This window comes from Cryptotermes secundus, unplaced genomic scaffold, assembly GCF_002891405.2.
Source record: "Cryptotermes secundus unplaced genomic scaffold, Csec_1.0 scaffold1654, whole genome shotgun sequence".
Lineage (NCBI taxonomy): Eukaryota > Metazoa > Arthropoda > Insecta > Blattodea > Kalotermitidae > Cryptotermes > Cryptotermes secundus.
Window position 1 is genome coordinate 94,071 of NW_019727804.1, and position 20,334 is coordinate 114,404.

A 20,334-nucleotide genomic window follows, 5' to 3' on the forward strand; every position below is an offset into this window, starting at 1 on the left:
AGATACAGGGCGCTCATATTATAAGGTAAGGTTATAAAAACCATCTTTTAAGATCATTTTAGTGAAAGTTTCATCCTTCAAGGCGTACCATTCACTGCTCAAATACTAAACAACCTGCTTCCATTGCCAAGATACAGGGCGCTCATATTATAAGGTAAGGTTATAAAACCACCTTTTAAGATCATTTTAGTGAAAGTTTCATGTTCCTATCTCATATAATTTAAGAACAATGATGAATAAATCATTTTCGAGCAAAATTTAAATGGACGGCTGAATAGATTACCGCCGGAGAGACGGCCGCGGAATTTAAAAGACCCCGCGAAAGGGTTAAATTCCAATATTATGCACAGTGAAGGTAAGATTCAACCAACCTGTGTCTTGGTAAGTACAGATTCCCTGTCATTCAACCAAAATTTTGTTCATAGCCTTTTTTCATTTTAAATGCCTGTACCTTCATGTCAGTAGGCAGACCTTTTCTACCCGCCCTTTCAGTGTCACAGGTATCTACAGAATTCGTTTCCAGTTTCTGGAAAAGGGCAGGGTTGGAAAAGCAGTTATCATAATAAATAACAACATGCCCATTGATCCAAAAACTGTGTATAAATTACAAAACTCTTTCCCCAAGAGTTCAACAGTATCTGCAGGCTCCCAGATTTTCCTATGTAAACAATGAAGTTAGAGAAAACCCCATCCTTACAACAAAGTGCCAAACAACATAAAACAAATAAGTAACAACAACCAAATTAAGAAGGCACTGAAGAACTTGTAAATATTTTGTTGAACATTACCTAAATGAAGAATTCTGTAGTATTGGCTACTGACAGGCAGACATGTAGAATAAGTTACAATTCTAATAAATTAACATTATCAATATTTTTAATACTTCTATTGTTTTATCTCTAACAAGCTATATTTCTAATAATTTAATAATACTGTAACGTGTCTGGAGTAGATACTGTCATGGTAATGCAATAACAGTGGGCCATTGCGTATATAATGCCAAAACAATGAACGCGTTTCCCTGGAGATGAACAACAGAAGGCCGTTGAGTAATAATGGATGAGACGAAACTCATTACCAGTGTATAAAGAGCATTCCCGAAGCAACGGACTGCTGAACATGTGAGATCAAACCTTGGCGAGGGGTGTCCTCTACTGAGTCCGCAGAACACCTACATTAAGCCAAGAGCCACAGACAGCGGCAAGACAGTTGAAAGATAGCCGCCGCGGAATACAGTTGAAGTGATAACAATTGTAAGGTGTGTAAGATTGAGTGCCCAATAAAGATTCGCTGAATCCAATACCCACATGAAATTATTTGTCATGTGACATACCCAACACGGGACAATATTATCATTATTTTTAATACTTCCATTGTTATATTTCTAATAAGTTAATACTTATTATCATTAGTGTAATTTCTACAATGCATAACATGGATGGACATATCCTATATCAATGTATTTTGATCTCCAGGATGAATAAAAATTAATGAATGACTGTTACATAGGGACAAAACTTTTACACCACACTTGGCAGAAGGCTTATAAGACAGTTATCACTTGAACCACAGCCTACTCTTGGAATGTAGCATGGTTTCATTGACTGATAGTTGTGATCCAAGGGAGTAATGTTAAAGGCAAGTGTTCTGAACTGTTTCCATGACAGGTCTAATTTCAAAGGGTGGGTCATATCCAGGATTTCCTTTAGAACTTTGTTCTTTGTTATCACTGAAATGCAGAGAAGACTGCAGAAGAAAGTACTTGTCCTTTGACATAATTAATGTGTAATGATGTTTAATATTTAGCCAATGTGGCTCACTGAAATATTCTTCCAGAGAACTCTTTTTGCATATACTCATTCCAATTTCAAGGGCAACTATTGCCTGAATATCAATTGCATTAGATCTGTCCCAAGAATGGACTGCAGAAGAGGGAGGGAAGCCATATATTCTGTTATGAAATTGGGTGCAGAAAATTTGTTTGCTCTGCTGTGTGGACAAATACTGAACAAGGAAAATATTTCAGAAATGTACAGTATGGTGTGCTACATCCTATTCTGTCACTTATTTCTTTACACTGGGTCAATGTACCCTGTACCATGATGCTACCATGTTTCAATACCATATCTTCCATTTCAATATCACACTGACCACTAGAACAATTAGTTGAACTGTCACTACTATAATCATCATTGCATTTTTGCCCAAATTCAGAATCGGCAAATAAAATGTTAGTAATGGCATCTTCTGCAATCTGTTTTCATCTCTTAAGTACCCATGTTTACTTGCACACCTTACTACTTGACAGTGCTAATTAACAATATATTACAATGCAAAGAAACAAAGCCATATTTTGCTACATCACTTGGTAAAAATTACAATTGGTCATGAAAGTTTCTACATATGGTCACTACATGTCCTGCATTTCCTGGAAAGGTTTCAGCATAGATGCAAGAGCTGCACTGGCACAATGTTTTAACTCACAACACAACTTCTGCAGAATCTGACTGCTAGTGTACCTTACACTGCTTTGAGCTCCATAGCAAAAAGGTTAAAGTACACTTTGTGTGTAGGTTAAATATCAACAGTTCATGACTATAATGAGGGGGATAATAAGAAAATTCATGAGCAATGAGTACTGAGAGAAAATATCAAAGGACAGAATTAGAAATTAAATGTTTAGATACTGTAATCCAAAATTTGTAACAGAGTTAGAAGAGAAGGATTACAATGGTGTGGCCATGTAAAAAGAAAGGGATCTAGGGGACAACCTAGAACAAGATAGTTCAGACAGGCACTAAATACATCAAAAAAGACTTTGGACACTTTTTATCCAAAGACCACAACAAAATAAAATGAAACTAGAAGAAAAATTGATGCAAGAAAAGGCTAATTACTCATATGCCTGAAAACAGGCCTCCTATATAACATACCTTCTTGCCCAAGATATGGTATTTGACATCATGAGGCAGCACTTCTCTGTTGGTCTGCAAGATGTATACCTCAAGTGTCACTTTGAAATCACTATATAGGCCAGAAAGTTTCACAGAACCAGGGAACAGCAGAGCTGCACCTCCCTCATGACGCAGGTTCTCACTTGTGGCAGCCAGAACTTGTGAGGCCACCACTTGCTCCTGAGAGCGCACCAAGTACATATAATGATGGCACCATTCACCTGTAGCACACAATGACAATACAGGCCCATGATACTGAGTGTGAGTCTTCTGATGGTACTGCATGTTAGCAGGTTATATTTCCTTCAGTTTCTCTTTTAACGCCTTGATATCTTCTTTAAGTGACAGACTTCATAGCCTTGAATCCCCATTCAAATGCCTAAAAGAGTTGTGAGGTATTATGGTCATAACAGGAGACAGCACGAGGTGTGTGTGGGCAGGATGGAAAAGTGACAATGTGCATGGGCAATGTGCTGTTGTTAATACTGTCTCACAGACACAGACCCACTTCAAGACACCCACATATTGTGTTCCCGTATAAAATTAAGGTCTTTTATTTTATATGAGATGCTTTATTTATTCCTATGCAATTGTCATGTTGGCACAAGGGAAGAGCAAACTAATAATTCACAGCAAAGAAGCAAAAACATTGCAAATGTAACAAAGTATTCCAATGAGAAAGCTGAATACAAATATTTTAGTGTTCCTATTGCAAATGGCACTGTAAGGTCTGCAAAATATTGCAAATGTAATGTCACTGCAACTGTAACGGCGCGTGTTTATCAGTGCTAATGACTCATTCTGCTACCAGCAGTTAGAGCAACAATAATCTGTGAGGAATGTTGGGCCGGGTCAGCGGTGTTGCAAAGTTTCCTCCTTAACTGAACGCAATGTAGTGGTTTGTGAAGTGTAGTAACAAGTTGTATAAGTGTGAAATAAATCTGGTCATCAATCCAAAACGCATCTACATGTCATGTACACCCCCAAACCCTGTAAAAACACTGATTATGTTCTCATATTTACAAGGTGGTTCAAATATGACCGGGGCTGATTTGTGTGTAAACAAGCTGTGCGACCTTGAGAGAGTGAAGCCACAACCTCCACCCTCCATCCTGTTCGGTCCCGTCTGGGAGTTGCTAGAGTGATGAGTGAACAGAAGGTACCACAGAGTGTGGAACAACGCATTGTGATCAAATTCCTTGTTGGAGAAAATGACCCTCCCACTGAAATTCACCACAGACTCCAACAACAGTATGGGGAAGAGGGTCTCTCATGGACCCATGTGTTTGAGTGGTGTAAGTCCTTCAGAGTGGGCAGAAAGCATGTGGAGAATGAACTGCATGATCATTGGCCGTGAACATCCATCACCAAGCCAAACATTAATCATGCAGACGTGCTTATTCGTGAGAATAGGCGCATCACTATCAAGGAACTTGGAGCAATGCTGTCCATCAGTGTTGGTAGTGTATAAGACATCATGAAATACCACCTGCACTATCGCAAGGTGAATGCACGGTGGGTACCACGCACTTTGACGGACGTGAACAAAATGGTGTGCATGCAAGTTGCCAGTCGTCTCCTACAGCAGTTTGAAGATGAAGGTGATGCATTTTTGAAGTCTATAGTGACCACTGATGAAACGTAGGTGCACTACTTCATTCCCGAGTCCCAGCAATCATCATGCGAGTGGCGGCATACCAGTTCTCCCAAACCCAAGAGAGCCCAGAGGAGCTGTTCAGCAGGAAAAGTGATGGCAACGTTCTTCTGGGACTGGCAGGGGGTTATCCATGTAGACTTTCTGACAGATGCCAGAACAGTCAATTCAGCTTATTATTCAGACCTCCTGGCAACAGACATGAAAGAAAAGATACGATCTAAGTGGAAGACAGGTGGAAAGCGGGTAGCCTTCCTTCAAGACAATGCACACCCCCATACAGCCAAGACAACAATGGAAACCCCCTGGAAATTGAAATGGAACCTTCTGACACATCCGCTGTACAGTCCCGATTTGGCCACAAGCGATTTCTACCTGTTTGGAAGGCTCAAATCAGACTTGAAAGGCATGCGGTTTGTGAACAACGCCGTCATCCAGAATGTTCGGGAGTGGATACACCGCCAACCACAAGCCTTTTTTGAAAAGGGCATCAGGATGCTTCCAGAACGTTGGAAAAAATATATTGACTCCGGAGGGGAGTACATTGAAGACTGACATGTGCAAGAGTGTTTGGCAATTATGGTTTAAAAAAAATCAGTCCCGGTCATATTTGAACCACATTGTATTAGTGTATATTTGATATTTTTCATGTATCCAGGAAAGTCACCTGCAGCCACTGTATGAAGATAGTCTCTCGTCAACGGTAAGGTTACATTAGATATGATAAGTGATCCCCGCACTGACAGTTCAGAGCTGCAGCCCTTTGGCCTCAGGCTGCCTTCTATCCGCAATCGTTGTAGTTCATGCAGTGCAGCTTGTCGGCGATGAGCTGTAAACAAATATGGTCAGTATATGAATGTGTCTTCTGCATATCTTGACTTCTTCATGCTCATAAATTTTGCCATGACAATTTTATTTCTAAATAGCAACAGGGGCATAGTTGCTTTCCCTGTCAACATCACAACATATAGTTGCTAAATCTAACGAATAGACATTAAAATGTATCATGTTTTAAAAAAATGGACTGGGACTGAAAATTTGAATCACATACCAAAATTTTATTGCAGTTCTTACATGTTATTTTGTTGTGGCTACCACACATATTTCGAAAATTTTGTATCTTCTAGGTGTTCTCAGTTATGTCTAAAGTAAGAAACCAGAAAGTTATGAAGTTATGAGGCCCTGCATCGTTTGGTCGACACACAACATGACGTCTTCCACCCAGTGTTTGAGGTTCTCTTCTAACTCGGACCGGATAGAGTGTAGTGTGACCTCCATCATCTCTTGATGTACAGCCATCTTGGTTTTCATTTCTTGAGTGGACACTGTCTTTGCCTGGTGGATATCCATCCAGGAGATGAGAGTACTTCAAAGGCTCTCAAACTATTCATTATCGGCATCTCTCCTGGATTCCATCATTTCTTGATTGTTCTGCATCATGGCTTCCAGCCTTGTCATTATTCTTTCTCTGTCAGTTCTTATTTCAGCATTCATTTCCCTTACTCTGGCATCCATTTTTGCTTGGTCGGAGTCTATCTTTCCTATGGCAGTTACCAGGTGTTCCACCATTTCTTCCATTTTTGTAGGCTGACAATAAAACAAACCTCTGTAGCCTCCAATCCATCCACTTCTGACACCAGTTGTAATGTGTATGACGGGATTTCCATTGGTAATTGGATATACATATGTAAATTAAATAACATCAAGTAACATATGATGATACTCACTGTTAATTTGCATTGCAATATGTTGCTCAGTACATATCTCAGCTGGGATACCAGCTATCCTCACTGAAGTATTTTGTACTTTCTCTCAGTCCCTCACAACAAGTGATGAGGTAGTACCTCAATTAGGCCACAGCTTCCTCCCAAATCTATCCCAATGCAACATTCATCTAAGTACAATTTGACAGTACATAACCTAACTGTTGACAACATAAAATTAACCCTCCCGTATCATTATTATTATTATTCAAGGGTATGTGCCACTGGTCTGATTCCAACTTCAAAAGAATATGTTCTCCCATCTAGCTATATCATCTGATATTTCAATGTCCTCTGGGTTTATAATTCAGTAATATTTTTGGGAGTCTACTGTTGCTATTCTTAAAATATGTTCATATAAGTTTTCTTCCTGACTTTTCTCTCATTTAAATTTGATATTTTTAATTCTAAAGGATGTTTGTCCTTTGTGTTGTGTCCAGGTGCTGGACACAGGAAGCTCATTTCAGCTGACTCTATTTTGTTTTTGTCCAATCGATTTATTATGTAGTTTTCACTTGCATAAGTCAGCACAGGCACTGCCACTGACACATAGACCCTAGAGGTGCTGCATTTTCCATGGCTGTCAAGCCAAATCTGCCTGTTGTGTGTTAATCTTACTTACCCCTCTCATCAGCCGGCAGACTAGTAAACTAGGCTTTCCAAGCATGATCATCTGGGTCACTGGGTCCAGATAACTTAAAGGATTTTATTGTGCCATCAGCTGTATCTACATACAAGGTGGTATCGGAAGTTTCCTGGACTGTTATTGATGTAACTATATCAGTGAAAGAAGATGAGAGGGGAGGCCAAGGTCACACTTCCGAAAGCCTATTGCATCAGTCTGCCATGTGACAATGCACTGTTCTTATACGAGTGTTTTTCAACATCGTGTTTCATTCTGTCTGCGATGGATGGCAAAATCAAGCAACAAGTCTCCATAAAGTTTTGTGTGAAGCTCAGTAAATCCGCTACTGAAATCCTTGAAATGCTTCATGAGTCATCTGGAGAACATTCTTTAAGCCGGACAGTGCTTTCTTCAATGGCATTCACGTTTCAAGGCCGGTCAAGTGTCAGTTGAGAATGATGAAAGTTCAGGGGGACCAAGTACTAGCAAAACGACAGAAAATGTTGAAAAAATTCAAGAGCTTATCCACAAAGACTTTTGCCGAACAATCCATGAGCTTGCAGACACCGTTTGGATCAGTTATGGAGTTTGCCAGGAGATCTTAACTGAAAATTTGAACATGCATCTCATCCCTCCATCATGAAAACGCGCCCATCCACACGTCCCTGAAAACCACGGAGTTTGTGACTAACAACAACATGGTTATCATTTACCATCCTCCCTACTCGCTGCACTTAGCCCCCTGTGATTTCGCTTCGCTTTCCAAATTGAAAATGAAACTGAAGAAATTATGTTTTGAAATAGTATTTGACATCCATATGGAATCAATCAGAAGCAGTACTCAAAAGCATTAAATAAAATGACTTCCATGGTACTTTTGAAGCGTGGAAAAAACAATGGGATCGCAGTATATGTTCTCAAGGAGACTATTTTGAAGGAGATGGCAGCCAAAAATTGAGTAAGTTAAGCCAGCATTTCTTTTTTTACATAGTCTGGGAACTTTCCGATACACCTTGTAAGCCCTATAGCATACTATACTGGAAGATGGAGTATTGCCTTGTTTTGTGTCTTGACCATTTCATCAGTACATTCTTATAAATATTTCTGTACTAAAACACTGTAGACTAACATTTCTTATTCTGAAGTTTGCGCTTAGATTGTGTTATGTATTTCATTACATTCTAAAATGTTTAGTGACCAGACACAGGGTTTGGATTCGTAACTGGATTTACTGGACTCTTAAAACTCATGACCACAATTAATTACAGAACTGCTACTAATTCACACATTAGAATTTATTACAGCAGGCATTAAGTCTTTTCAGTTTGCTGTGTCTTTACCAGTTGTCACATAGTAACGGCTCCCAATGCTGTAGATTCCCCAGTTTCTCTTCACCAGTTGGTGGCTCAAAACTGCTCCATGGCTCCAATTCCCACAACTTCTAACCATGAGTCAGGATCTCCTTTCCAAGGTCAACTTGTAACGGCTGCTAGTCATTATATAGCCTCAGAACAGAAAACCCCTGTCCTTGCAGCTGCCTTGTTGTAATGTGACATAGCCATTGTGGCGAACCGCATAGAAAACACTGCTCCAAACAGTTATTCTACTGTTGCATATGTATGCATGGCTGAGGTCATGTGACATTTACAGAACCACTGCCTAGCAACAGGCATGTTTGCAGAGCCATTCCCTAGCAACAGCTGTCTTCTGGCTTCACAATTATGGCTTTCAGCAGTCATGCCATAACCTCCACAAAAGGCAGCCTTATGCTGTTTCCCCCTGATGTTCCATTTATGTTGAAGATTAGTTGCCATACATTGCCAGATTTGTTCCGTTCAGAAAAATCACATGCATTTAACCAGGACAAAGATAAAATTATACAGCTCATTGATGCTAAACACAAATATGAATATATTTAACACAAAATATACACCTAAACATTCAATTTGTGTCATGTCCATATAGTTCTAAGACCTATGCCACAGACAGTTCCTCTTCTTTCTCAACATCTGGCAATATTGTTACCACCCTTACAGATTGTTTTGTCTGGTTGATGGGACTTGTGTCTCTGAAATATTGGTACACTTCAAACATCATCTGTTTTGCTTGTTTGCAAATAACTAACTAACTTCATTGAGCTGAGCCCTTCTTGAGAAGCCACTATTCACTCAGCTAGTACAGAATATCCCAACATTTTATGGAACCTGAAAGTTAATTACAAGTGTTCAAAAGAGCCCTTCATTGGTCCCTATCCTAAGTCATATCAATCCAGCCCACACCACCCCATCATATCTCTCTAAGATCCATCTTAATTTATTCTTATTATTACCCACCCACCTACGTCTAAATTTTCCTAGTGGTCGCTTCCTTCTGTCTTCCCCACCAAAATCCTATACGCATTCATCTTCACCCCCATTCGTGCTACATGCCCTGTCCTGCTCATCCTCCTTGACTTTATCATTCTAATTATACTTGGCAAAGTGTACAAGTTATGAAGCTCCTCATTATGCAGTTTTCTCCAACGTCCTGTCACTTCATCCCTCTTCAGTCCAAATATTCTACTCAGCACCGTTGCCATAAAGAACACCATTATGCCACATTAGTGCCTGTACAACAGCATCAACTTTCAATGATGGTGATGGTCACAGATATAGCATGAGACAACGCATATGATATCACACAAACTCACTCACAACATGCTGATGGAATTCCTTCCAACCCTAGCTCACAGTCAGCACTAGCAGAACCTGCCCCAGTGGTTCAGTAAATTTATTGGCACAAAAGGGTTAAGGTTCCTCCCAAGTATCCATTAGAAAAGCACCTGTTCAATAACAATTATTTCCTCAAATGGGATAGGACCAAAATATGATACTTACTTGCAGCAAGTAGCAACCTTTCTCCTTCAACCTGCTCTGCTGAACCTGAGAACTCAATAGTTGAATAGCAGAAATTAAGCGCCTGAGTCGCCTGTGAAATCATTATCTCTTGTTTCTTCACCTACACAACACACAAAACATTTCATTATCGCACACTGTAATTTAACCCAAAACAAAGACTTCGAAACACAGGCACTGGTTCTCATGCAGAAGGCTCAGAGTCTCATCTCCAACAAGATATTTCTGCTCACAGGCCAAAACCATCACAATTTACACCAAAGATAACATTCTGAGTGATGAGACAAATGCCCTGCCCATACCAGCTCAAAGCCCACTTTAAACTGTGGTTCCCTTTACAGGCTACTTACTGTATCACTCTCAAGACCACCTTATCATAAGAATCCAGAAATGAATTCTGTACCATTGCCTGCATTTACAAGTGTCAAAAAGATCGAACAGGTCATTATCAGGAGGCACTGGACCCACATTTTAAAACACAATCCCTCAGTCAAGCTGATTTAATTATATTGAGACAGCAAAAATTATACAGATATAAAACTGGTCACTCACTCACTCATGGAGCTGAGATTTTCTTGACGTCCAAAATTTAATTCCAATTGAAAGAAAACCATGGAAGCTATTTCAGTTTGACATGCCATTTTTACACTCCCTACAGCAAAATTCAAAACACCCATAAATACTGCTCCCATATCATGCTATAGATTGACAATTAAATTCCCTACTTTTAAGGGTCAACAAGTATAAGCTGTAGCATAGAAAGAGGTGGTTTTATTTCAGTGTCATGAAGAGCATCAGTGTCTTACTTGCAGTCATGGCTGAAGCTGCCACACATATCCAGTGAGTTGCATAAGATTCCCAGACTTGCCCCTCCTTTTAACTTGGTCATGTTTCCTGCTCCTTTTTTTATCATGGTCAGTGTTCGTTCAGAGCATTTTTGACCCCCACATATTATGAGTCATTTATATTGCAACTTTAGAGTTTGCAACAGAACTTGGGTCATTAGGCTATTCTCTGTTGTCAGTACATGACATGGGCAAACAGGAGAAAACTCCTGCTTTAAGAAATTTTCATAAGCCCTCATAATTCAGCTCTTCACAAAATAGCCTTCATTTAGGAAGTTCTATCATTGACCTGCTGTCCATGCACATAAGAACAGTTCATGCTATCTTCTTCCTTTGGCTGTCTAGCAACAAACCTCTGCACCTACCTCTCCTAAATTCCAACTTCACATTCACATCATAGATGGAGGGAAATGATGAAGTAGGGGAAAGCTTGTAAGGATAAAATACAGGAGCTCATCCCTGGTACCTTCAAGGTAGCTCAGGTCTGACAAGAACCCTGAAACTGAACTAACAGATGAAGCTATGAGAAACCCAGCAAATGAATTCTGAATCTGGTTTCACCAAACAACCTAGACGCAGAAACATAATTATTAAGGTTGTAATTTAGCGTCCTGTTGCACTGATTCACATCCATAATGTGTATGTATTGACCGTCTTCTAGTGCACACAGTCTCACTTGTCACTTCACTACATGTTTCGGCATCACTGTGCCATCCTCAGGTGTGTTATTTACGTTAAACTATTGCACTGCTCGCCATCATATGTCGTTTGTAAAATGATTTAAAATGTATATTCATCATGTATTATAATAAAATTTTAATATATAAATTTTATTATAGTACATGACGAATATACATTTTAAATCATTCTACAAACGACACATGATGGCGAGCAGTGCAACAGTTTAACGTAAATAACACACCTGAGGATGGCACAGTGATGCCAAAACATGTAGTGAAGTGACAAGTGAGACTGTGTGCACTAGAAGACGGTCAATACATACACATCATGGATGTAATTAATAAGCATAGAAAACACCAGGAAATGCCAAGACTCTACACTTAGATGTTAATATTAAACTTACCTCACCCACCAGCTCTGATATTTTATTGCACACAGCTTCCTTATTTGACTCCATTTCCTCTTCACTTGAGAATTCTTCTGGTTCAGGTTCTGGCTGTCTCACCACCTGGCGGACTGGAGTTCCCTTCACAGCCTAAAAAACACACGCATCATACAGAAGAATCTGATTTAAGTTTCCTCAGTCTAGGAGATTCCCTCATTTTGTGTTCATCTTTTGTGGTCCCAGCCAAAATCTCACGTAAATAATGAATAACCTCCTCTGATTTAGTGCTTCACCAGCATTTAGTGAACAAAAATTGAATCCTCACATGAAATCCATATCTCAATTTAGTAACATATTGTGACGTGCTGCGCAATGGAGGAAACCCTTCACCCCGCCAACAGTGACATAATGCTTTTGGAGCATTGCCGTTGCTATGGTAATAAGTCAGTCAACACCCCGCCTCTCCCTGCGGTGACGTAACATGGGATGCCGCTGTTGCTACACAGCAGTAAACAACTCCTGACAGTGTTGCTAGCAACACGGCACCAGACAGCAGTGGTGCCTATTACGTAGCTGTTTCCTGTTGTCCGGAATGGGGCTAAATAAGGAGCAGCGAAGACTATTCACCGACAGTTCTCAAGTTCTTGAGTTACGAGTCAGCCAGGCAGTCAACCAGCATTTGCAGTGTAGTATTTGTGATACTGCCAATGGCAGTAATTGTGGATCTGTAAATTGTGTGACTGTAAGAGCGAATGTGAAATAAATTCACTATATCCAGTACGGCATGAAGTTATTTGTCGCGTATACACCCCAACACGTGACAATATTTATCTGAGTGGAAGACTATGTAATTTCCCTACTTTCAGAATTATAAAATAAAGTGCTGCCTTCCAATTTGAGTGTGAAAATTTTGAATGCTTTAGGCTTTTATTGCTGTGTTCATTAAATGCAGTAAATGCCAGCATTCACACCTTATGGTGTTGTCAGCCTAGGAAGTGAGGGAAAGACTGAGATATAAATACATTTCAAGATAAGGAGCCATGAGCTGTAACAGGTTTGCCTGAAGAATCACTAATGCCATGGATCAGAAGCTGGGAATAATGAAGACAATGATGACTTCACATATGTTTTAAATATTTATTATCTCACATGTTTGTCTGTAATAACTGTATGAAATTAATACATACAATCACATTTTATTTGCATACATGTGTTTTTTTTTTTGGGGGGGGGGTTATGTCATCTTCCAGTCAGATAAATATAACATCTGTTTGTTTGAAGAGGGCCTTGAAGTGTGCATGTCACCTTGTTGAACTTCAGTAGATGCATGCAGGGAGTGAGTTGAAGCAACAGACCAGTGATATTGATTTTTTGCTTACTCAGGATACATACCACACAGGAACTTTTGGCTTCCAGCACACTTTGTATTAAGTTTTTCTTTGTGCTGATATTAGTAAGTTGAACTTAATTGCACAATAATATACACATATTATAGATCTATTGTTAAAATTAAAACATGGACACAAAAAAGGAAAGAAATCTACTTTAAGCAAAAATTGCTATGCAATTAGACACATCATTTATCATTCTCTTTTATTTTTAGACATATGTATCATATTTGCTTTTTGGTTAGATTAAACCAAATATTTGCAATTAATAATAATGTCTTTTTTTTGTTTGAATTTTATAACCTCCTTCAAAATCTTTCACTATACAGAAACCTTGTCCCCCAAGGCAAACCTTAAATGGTTATTTCATTATATGTATTTTAGTCTGAATTCAACATTTAAAACTATGAGAGAATGCTGATAAATTTATAGTGACATAAAATTATGAATATAAATTCTGTAACTTCAGCAAATCACTTGGAGAAATGTGCCAGAAAAACTAATACCAGAACAGCAATTTGAAAAGTTTCATTGAATGGACTGGAGAAACAATTTTATTTTCTTACAATAGAGATAAAATCATCTCTCTCTGGCTAAATTCAATGCTCTCATCATGAAAACATCACTGAAGGAGCTAAAATGTGTATGCTTTTCTTGATATTGTAACGTGTTTCGCTACTGAAGACACCGTTCAGATTGTTAATTGGTTTATTTAACAACCTACAAGTATCGGCGACACTTATTTATAACACAGTTGCGGGGTTTCACACTTTATAACCCTATTCGCAATAATCTGTTCACATTGTTGCGGGGTTTCACTTTATAACCCTATTCGCAATAATCTGTTCACTCTATCTTCAGTAGTCTACACATATTCACAGTACGGGAGCTATACAAGTCTCTCTATATTACACACTCCAAATTACACAATTACACACGCGTCTGGTTCTTCTTTCCGCGACTGCTGTTAGATTCCAACTCAACTCGTAGGCTGCTGGCTTGAGAACTAACTTCGGCGGCGGCTATGTTTTAACCAACTGCGACAACTGAACTCAGCAACGGCCACATTTCAACTCGCTTCGTAGGCAAAGTGGTTCACTTATATAGTTGCAGGACCCGCCTGTTACGCAATCGGAACCGCTGTTGGCTGTTACCCATGTCACCATGGAGGGGGGGGGGGATGGAGCGCTGACTCACCCGCCACGTCACTGCTGGGCAGGAAGGGGTTGTCCTCCATTGCGCAACATGTCACAATATTGTAATGTGTTATATGTCGTCCATCGCTGAGCAATGGCTACAATGGAAATTGTTGAGTTCCCACAGTGACAAATTGCCGAAACAGTGGAAACGCGTTTCTGTGGCAATGAGCATAGAAAACGTGAAATCGAACATTGGGCAATGGTGCATCCTATCCCGTCCGAAACCAGGCTATAACAGTCCAGTTCCAAAGAGTCAGTTACGATCGACACTGGCTGAATATACCAGACGGCAGTTCAGTTGAAGTCTAGCGGCCATCAAGAACAGCTGGGAGATTAATGTGATAATAATTGTACTTGAGTGTGTAAAAGAATGTGTTCAATAAATATTCGCTGATTCTGAGCCCCACATGAAATCATTCATCCCGTTACCTAGGAGACAAAAGTAGGTTACCATTTAACATGCGACAATATCATAGATTTTAAATTATCATGCAAAATATATAAAAATATACTGTTTCAAATGACATGAAACATTTAGTTATATTTAGACATTCAGAAGTACATAAGAAGGTACACATATTTTCAAAAAGTGTCAGCATTTTTTATTTTACAGCTCTATTTTATTGATGATTACAAAAACAAAAATACATCATACGCAGAAGCACCGGTCTTCCCAACGAGAGTGAATGAGCAACAAATGAATGTGAAATGATGGAATCAACAACAGCTGGACCATTGAATTGCTCGAGATGAGCATTTTTAAAAAAATTGGGAGCAGAGGTAGCACCCCAAAGACAAACACCAGAGAAGAAAAAAAGGAACGGGGATGTACCGTTAGGCTGTTCAGGACGAATAACCTTTAGAAGGGAGCAATGTGACGTGGATGGTGCAATGCTCGGTAAACACCCCCCAACCCTCCAGCGGTGACATAACAGCATCGGAGCAACGGCCACTGCCATGGTAACAGGCCAGTCAACACTCCGTCCCCTTCCCCCGCGGCGATGTAACAGCACTGCCCATTGTGATGTAACAGGGGACACTGCGGTTACTACGAAACAATAAACAACTCTTGGCAGCATTCCCCAGCAATGCCTGTAAATACGGTGTTTACTCAACAGTGGTAGCTATCACATAACTGTTTTCTCTGTTGTCAGTGCGGAAGCTATATAACGAGAGGATTATCGGAGTAACCAGTCAGTTGCAGTCTAGCATTCACCGGAGTGAGTTGTGATACTGCAGATGGCAGTAGTGGTGTAATTGTGAGAGCGAGTGTAATAAATTCACTATATTCAATATGGAGTGAAGTTATTTGTCGTGTTATACACCCAACATGTGACAGTATATTTAATGCATCTTTCCACACTCTGTGTACTGGTAAACTATTAAAGGAGACTAATATAAGATTTAAAGACTTTGGAAGCGTGAAGTTCACTGTATCTTTTGTTAGTCATCCGTTTCAAGAGATGGATATAAGTGAGGGTGCTGAACTTATTGCTCCTGTGTTCAAAGAAAATGTGAGTGAATTAGAAAGTGATATCATAAATTTGCAACAAGAATTTCCATTGAAAACAAGAGTCAGTGACATAAACATGTTAATTTAGCATCACCTGCAGAATGCCCCTATTCTAAAATAAGTGTCACTGAAGGTGACTGCATGTTTCACTTCTGCTTACTTAAGCAAATCAGGATTTTCAACGCCAAAAATGCTAAAGCCAAAGTACTGATCATCATTAAGTGACAAAAATTTAAACGACTGTACGAGACTGGCCACAACCAAATACACTCTTAACTATGATAAGCTAGCTAAAAAGATGCAGTGCCAATTATTCCAATGCATTCCAAAACTTTGTTCGGGTGCACCATTTGACTAAGAAAACATTACATTTTGTCAAGTGTTTCGCAATGTACACAATACAGTCACAGTGCATGTTCTCGAATAAAACAAAGCAAACTACACAGTTTATAAAATACCTTGAACATCTCTGACTCTACTGTTTCTCGCATTCTTTATAAGCTTTTATGATAAAAAGAAATTAATTTGGGATTCAGCTTACTATATGTCTGTTTTCCTTTAGGTTTTATTTTGCAAATACATATACAATATTTCAAAACGTTATGAGATATTTATTTACGGAGACATACAATACTAATTTATTTTGTAAAAATATGCTAAAAATAAAGACGCACTAGCACAATTAGAGAAGTGCATTTTTTACAAACTTGTCATATTATTTTCATATTTATTATAATGAACATATAATTTTACATATACTTACACATTCCACATGCCATGTACAGAACACCATGTTGCCCACACACAAACCAAATTTTGCTGCAGCTGCATGCTCAACAGTAAAGGCTGAGCATGCTTGGTAGACGATGCAGAAATCTGTACAAAATCTTGAGGCTGGTAATGTCCTCACAGAGTGGCAAACATCTCTTACATTTGGTAAATACTCTGTCCCTAATTCACAAAAACAGTTTCAAATGTGAACACTAAACTTACCATTTTTTGAAGAAAGTCGTCTTCTGGGATCTGGCGCCGTATATTCTTGGTTTTAACCAACGTTTTGGAGGAATGTATCGCCTCCATTGCGATTCACCTGCCCTGAAGATGGAGGCGATAAGTTCCTCCGAAACGTCGGTTAAAACCAAGAATACACGGCGCCAGATCCCAGAAGACGACTTTCTTCATAGTCATCGCTGTGAAAACCTCACAACTTACTTACCATTTTTTGTTGTCGACGATATAAGCTGACAGTGTGCATAAGTGGAACCTGTTCATTGCCTTCAACAACAAAGGCAGGAATGTGTTCAACCTTCCTTGGTGTGGAGTCTGGTTCCAGTTCAACAAATGATGAACCTTTTGAATATTCAAAACTATGTGACTGAGATGTGGATGGGCTAGAACAGATTTGTTTCCTTCCTTGGTCAATGCAACCTCTCTGGGGAAAAAAAAAAATACAAACGGTCATATCCTCCAGTTGAGATTCTCATAGTTTAAAATGTAAATTGAAGGACTCCTCACTGAACTTCCTTACATACAGCTGTACGCATAGCAAGTTACAGAAGTAAATTTCCTATGTGTAATAACATCACAAAACTGCATCTTGATTTTCTTGCAATTACTATATATGAAATAATATCAAGTAATAAAAGGTCATGTTGATAACATCAGAAGAGTGTCATGGGCCACAGGCTGTATCCAGCGTGCAAGCCTACCCATCCCTGCTATAAAAGAAACTGAGAAAAATTAGTGAAATTCTAAAAGCAAAGAATGTCCTGTATACTGTAAGGACATCTGAACTGTAAAAAGAAAGAGGAAGAAAAAGAAGAGCTGTGGAGCAAAGAAAGATGATCCTTTTATAATGGGACAACCAATCTTCATATCCTGCACTTCTGATAAAGTTCAAGGAAACCTGCTGAAGAGGAAAACTGTACTCTACTGATAAGAAATGACCCAGAGTAGTGTGCTATACAGTGGTTTGAAATACAGGATTGCAGAACCAAAGAAGACATCTGCTGCTAGCCAATGACTCTGTAAACACTTTTCCACAACAACCAGATAATGTGACTGCTGCAACAGACACATATGTAACAGTAGAGGAAATGTTGGAAGTGGTGTTCTCTGTTGGGTCCATGCTGTGGCTATATCAGGAGTCTGCAGGCAGTTCTTGCTCAGTCAGCCTAGAACACTCCCAGAGCCGTCAGACTATAAAATATGGTCATGAGTCCCATGGGACTCAAAACAAAGAATCACTGTGCTGGCAAGGGCTAGCAGCAATTTAACAGCCAGCTAGACAGCCCTTGCCTGAAGTTGTTATGAGACAAACATAGCCTGACAGAGGCATGGGAGGCAGCGGTGTCACCACTGTTGGAAAATTTGTGTAGCAACACCTAGTCTGAGTCTGAAGTCAAGTGAGAGACTGTCACCAGCAATCAAGGACAGAGACCACTGAACACAGAAGCAGAAAAATCTATTACAGCATTGGGAGCTATTACTAAGCAATGACGAGTGGAAACACAACAGACTGAGACTTAGTGCATGATGTAGTGACCTGTGATGTGTGAATATGAGAGGCTGCAGTATTATCATTTGTGATAGAAGAGATTTATGAAGTACACCATCAAGAGTGGACTCAGATGGCATAATATACATACCAAGTTCCATGAAGATTACTTTGGGCACTCAAGTTGCATTAGGGTTTATTACAACATTTTAAGAGACTGCAATGTTAGTATTACTAATGGAGGGATTTATGAAGTATGCCAGTGAGATGGCATCTGGTGGCATGGTACACACAGGTACAATGTTTCATAATGATCAGTTCAGGCATTCTAGTGACAGTATTACTGCAACAATTTGAGTCTGTAGTGCTGGTACTACTGATTAGATGGATTTATTAACTACGCTGTTAAGGTGGGCTCAGGTGACATACTATATGTACTAGTTAGTTAGTTAGTTAGTTATTGGAGAGGGTGGGTTTCCCCATGCACTTAGACCAGTATTGGTCCACTGTGCTTCCCTCTATGATATTCTACCAGTCTCTATACTGAACCGTGCAACGGTTCTTCGTGAAGTTCCTTGGAGTCCCCCCAGAAACGCCAGGATGCGAGCCGTTCCTCCTTCTCTCCAGTTAAAGCCCTTGGCTGATGTCAGGTCAGCTGACGTTGTCCCCCCCTCCTTGACGCATTCCGAGCTTTCGTGCGTAGTACAAACGAATGTATCTTTCTCTCTTCCTGTTGACCTCAGAAAGGTAACATCGCTGCGTCTAAATTTGGTTTCGTTATGTTGAATTGATCTTGGGGAAATTCGGTTTCGGCCCGTAGCAGTGTCTGAAGGGGGAAGAGTGCCCTCACGACGTGATCAAGGCTAGATCAAGTCGTGAGGTAAANTCCTTGTGCCCTCAAGGCTTGCTTAAGTACATGTTTGTACTGGAGAAGTAGAAAGACGCCATGAGGCGTGCCTGACTTGAGTTCTGTGCGGCTAGGCGCAGTGTAGTTCTGTATTAATTATTTATCACATGTTCTCACCAGTCCCTGCCCATCAGGCAGAGTCCACCTGCATACATATATTATCAATATACATTTATTTATATGTTTGGAAACGCCAGTGTTTATGTATACTTGTGCAGTGTGTTCCCTACCAGTTCGGACTAGCCGATCCGTCCAGCTTGGCCCATAGTGCCGACAGTGGTTTTCCTCTCCCGAGATCCCTTACTCGACCTTGGGGAGGGGAGGCATAGTACATCACGTTACAAGCAAGCCGTTTCTTATGAGCCTGTCCCTTACCCATTTGAGCAGGGGTTCACGGGTCTAAGTGGGTAGAAGAACTGGGTTCTTTACCCACAGGGTCAAGGGACACGGCTCAATACCCTACCGATATTGGTGCGTACCATCAGTCCCGACCGAGCCAGCGAGTTCGGGCTCTACTGGCTTGGCAGTATCTATAATGCTTCCCCCATCTATCAGAGGCATTAGAGACTTACTGTTGGACAGGAAAGGTCCTTGAATTTGGCTCAGTGACCTCCTTTGGAGATATGAGGTTCTTTTACGTGCCATAAAGCTACGACACGGGACCCACGGCTTAAAGTCCCTCCCGGAGGACTTGTTCCCCGAATTTTTCCGCCCTTAAAAATTCCACGACCTCCGCCGGGTTTGAACCCGCGTACCACGAGTCATGAGGTGGGAACATTACCTCTAGACTATGGAGGCCGCTTACTATATGTACTAAGTTTCATGACAACCAGTTCAGGCATTCAAGTAATATTAAGGGTATTATCTCAACAATATGAGAGACTATAGTGTTAGTACTACTGATAAGAGGATTTATGATGTATGCCACTAAGATGGCATGATATACTATATACCAAGTTCCATGAAGATTCACACAGACATTCAACATTCAAACAATAATAAGGTTTTGCCTCAGCAATCTGAAAGGCT

General features: G+C 40.0%; 1 protein-coding gene across 4 annotated transcripts in view; it reads right to left on the bottom strand.

The window, feature by feature from the left end:
- Positions 1–20,334, bottom strand: part of LOC111865079 (anillin) — a 64,872-nt gene that overhangs the window by 15,917 nt on the left and 28,621 nt on the right. For all 4 annotated transcript variants that reach the window (XM_033751678.1, XM_033751677.1, XM_023852808.2 and 1 more), the window contains 5 exons: positions 17,118–17,333; positions 11,820–11,951; positions 9,873–9,993; positions 5,276–5,437; positions 2,934–3,175 (listed from right to left, as the gene is read on the bottom strand). In XM_033751678.1, the coding sequence (XP_033607569.1) occupies positions 2,934–3,175; positions 5,276–5,437; positions 9,873–9,993; positions 11,820–11,951; positions 17,118–17,333 (873 nt within the window). The remainder of the gene's footprint in view (positions 1–2,933; positions 3,176–5,275; positions 5,438–9,872; positions 9,994–11,819; positions 11,952–17,117; positions 17,334–20,334) is intronic.